At 40.6% G+C, this 2,431-nt stretch overlaps 1 protein-coding gene across 1 annotated transcript; it reads right to left on the bottom strand.

The window, feature by feature from the left end:
* Positions 1-814: 814 nt before the first annotated feature.
* Positions 815-2,102, bottom strand: LOC127102698 (uncharacterized). Its single transcript, XM_051040045.1, has 2 exons — positions 1,207-2,102; positions 815-1,040 (listed from the first exon to the last, which is right to left on the bottom strand). The coding sequence occupies exons 1-2, from the start codon at positions 2,100-2,102 to the stop codon at positions 815-817; spliced, it is 1,122 nt and encodes a 373-aa protein (XP_050896002.1).
* Between the last annotated feature and the right edge of the window lie 329 nt (positions 2,103-2,431).

The raw sequence follows: 2,431 nt of genomic DNA, 5'->3' as shown, positions 1-2,431 counted from the left end.
CTTACCTGAAATATTGGGATCTCTTTTGGTGAAGTTTGGGTCATCTCTTTTCTTCACAATCACGTTGGTACTTGACTCAGTCTGATCCCTCTCACCAGCTTCTCTTTGGGCTTTTCGCCTTCTTTGTTCTATTCTCCATTGAGATCTCGTCATAGGGTTTTTTCCCTTATAATTCTCGGACACATGTGAGGTCCTTTTGTTGGACCGAAATTCCTGGCGGTAAGCCAGCGACGAACCTCTTTCAACCTCGAAGTTCTGCCACTTTCCATGAACGTGTTTATTTCCATCATTTTGCTTGACCCACTTTCCATTTTATCCTTGATGATTGGCTTGAAGGTCATGGGTTTGTAATTTCTCCCTGCTTGCTTGGTTTCGCTCAGCTTCACCATGGGGCGTCTAGGATCAGGATATCTCCTGGGATCGAAATCCCTTTCTGGCTTACCCATTTGATGACTTTGGATGGCTTTATGGCCATCTTAATGTTTTACTCTCCTAACCCCTTCAAGATTCTGAGCTGCCTTCTTGTCGAAAACAACACTACGCCTATGGCATAACATAACTTCTGACTTCTTTTTCTGAAACCTTTGGAGGAAGTCTAACAATGTTTCTTCCTCTAGAGGGAAATCGACCTTATTATACTCCTCCTGTCGACATTCATCATCGACCTCCATAGAGGTTTCTTGAGACAACTCCACCATATTAACCTCCATGTGGATATCCTCAGTAATATCCAACCTTTGGACTTATTTTTGAAGGCCATTAGTGGCCTTGTCCATCTGGACAAAATTATCAGTGGTTTCTTTAGTAATCATCATTAACTTTGAACTCCCAGCATCCTAGCCATAACAGGTCCATTGACGAAGCCTTTAGTAACTTCGGTCATGTAGAAATCATCTGCGACTTCAATAAGGTTCACTTCCTCTGGCTCATTATGATGAGCCTCAACTATCTGTAGAGGATCAGAGTCGATCTTCATCTGGCTCTGCATTTTGTCTCCGAACTTGAGTCTTCCCTCCTGGATGGCACTCTGCACAAGATCCCTGAAAAGAAAAATTAATACGTTTTATGACCCAAAAAACCATGGTATTTGAAAAACCCTCTTTTCTTTCTTTGTTCTAAAAGGGGTACTTTGCACCCGAACGTACTATCATCTAACCATCTTTGACTAGTAAGTCAAAAATTTCGTCACATTTTGTAACGTCGAACGTATATATTTTCTTTGGAAATCTATCATTCTTTTCAGGTTCGACATAATTTTTTCCGTTCTGAGGGGCTAAAACTTTGCACGCATATGGTGGCCCTTGTGTCAATTTAGCAAGGTCGATCTCATTATCGTCGGAGTATGAAACTTCATGACATGAACCTTCTTCATCATTCCTGAAATCGACATAGGCTACCCTTTTACCTTTGTTCACCCTAGCCTTTTCTTCCTTTAAACATTCTAACTGTCGAACTCTGTCAGCCAATTGGGCCATGTCCCTTAGGTATTGAGTATCTAATTTCTTTCTAATCGAATAGTCAAGGCCCCCAGTGGCCATTTTGACCAGTTCATGCTCAGGTATTTGCGTAAAACACCTGGCTTTGAGTAGTCTAAATCTGTTTAGATAGTCATCAATTGGCTCAGTGAACTTTCGTCTGACACTAGCCAACTCTTTCAAACTTATCTTCGTTTGCCCCATATAGAACTGCTTATGGAACATTATTTCCAGTTGGTTCCATGTCTGGATCGAATTTTGGGGCAAGGTTGTGAACGATGTGAAAGCATTCTTTGTGAGAGAACTTGGAAAAAATTTCATCCCAAGGCTCTCGTTATTTGACATATCTCCATCCTCGATTAAATATCTCGCCACGTGTTCAACAGTAGACTCAGTAGTATCCCCAACAAACTTGGTGAATTTGGGGATTTTGGTCCTGAGGGGTGATTCCGCTTGTAAGATATATTCTACTAAAGGCGACGAATAGTTTGCCCTTCTAAGTCCAAAATTTACCCCATTTTGAACCATAATTCTTTTGACTATAGCTGCTAGGTTATTGTCTGTTTCCACATCATCATGTCGAACTTGATGTATGATATCATCATCATTTTGGCTTCTATTTACCATTAACACCCTAGGTTCCCTGAGTACATTTGGTTCGATCCTAGGGGATACTACTACACTCCCTTGGTTTTGTGGGATCTGGTTAATGGTGAGGTCTTCCTTGTAAGACCCCAATTTTGACCCTAAGATCCCTCATGCAAATCCATCATAAGCATTAGCATTGGGATCAGGTCTTGGCATCCTCCATACCCCTCTTTCATTCGATTTGTTTTGGGAGATATCACTAAGCATTTTGTGATTATATCATACTTGTATATTATCATTTTACTAACTAAAATACCAAAAATATGTCTTTTAATTTGCCTAACTCTTTTGTAGGTAGGACATGATCT

Source organism: Lathyrus oleraceus, chromosome 7 (assembly GCF_024323335.1).
Source record: "Lathyrus oleraceus cultivar Zhongwan6 chromosome 7, CAAS_Psat_ZW6_1.0, whole genome shotgun sequence".
NCBI classification, from domain to species: domain Eukaryota; kingdom Viridiplantae; phylum Streptophyta; class Magnoliopsida; order Fabales; family Fabaceae; genus Lathyrus; species Lathyrus oleraceus.
Note: the sequence above shows the minus strand (reverse complement) of the source record. Positions and strands in the feature narration are given on the sequence as shown.

Coding starts and splice junctions, on each gene's coding strand:
- LOC127102698 (XM_051040045.1), bottom strand. CDS start 2,102: ATGGTAAATAGAAGCCAAAATGATGATGATATCATACATCAAGTTCGA. Junction 1,041..1,206: donor TTTCCAAAGAAAATATATAC/GTTCGACGTTAC, acceptor TTTTCTTTTCAG/GGATCTTGTGCAGAGTGCCA.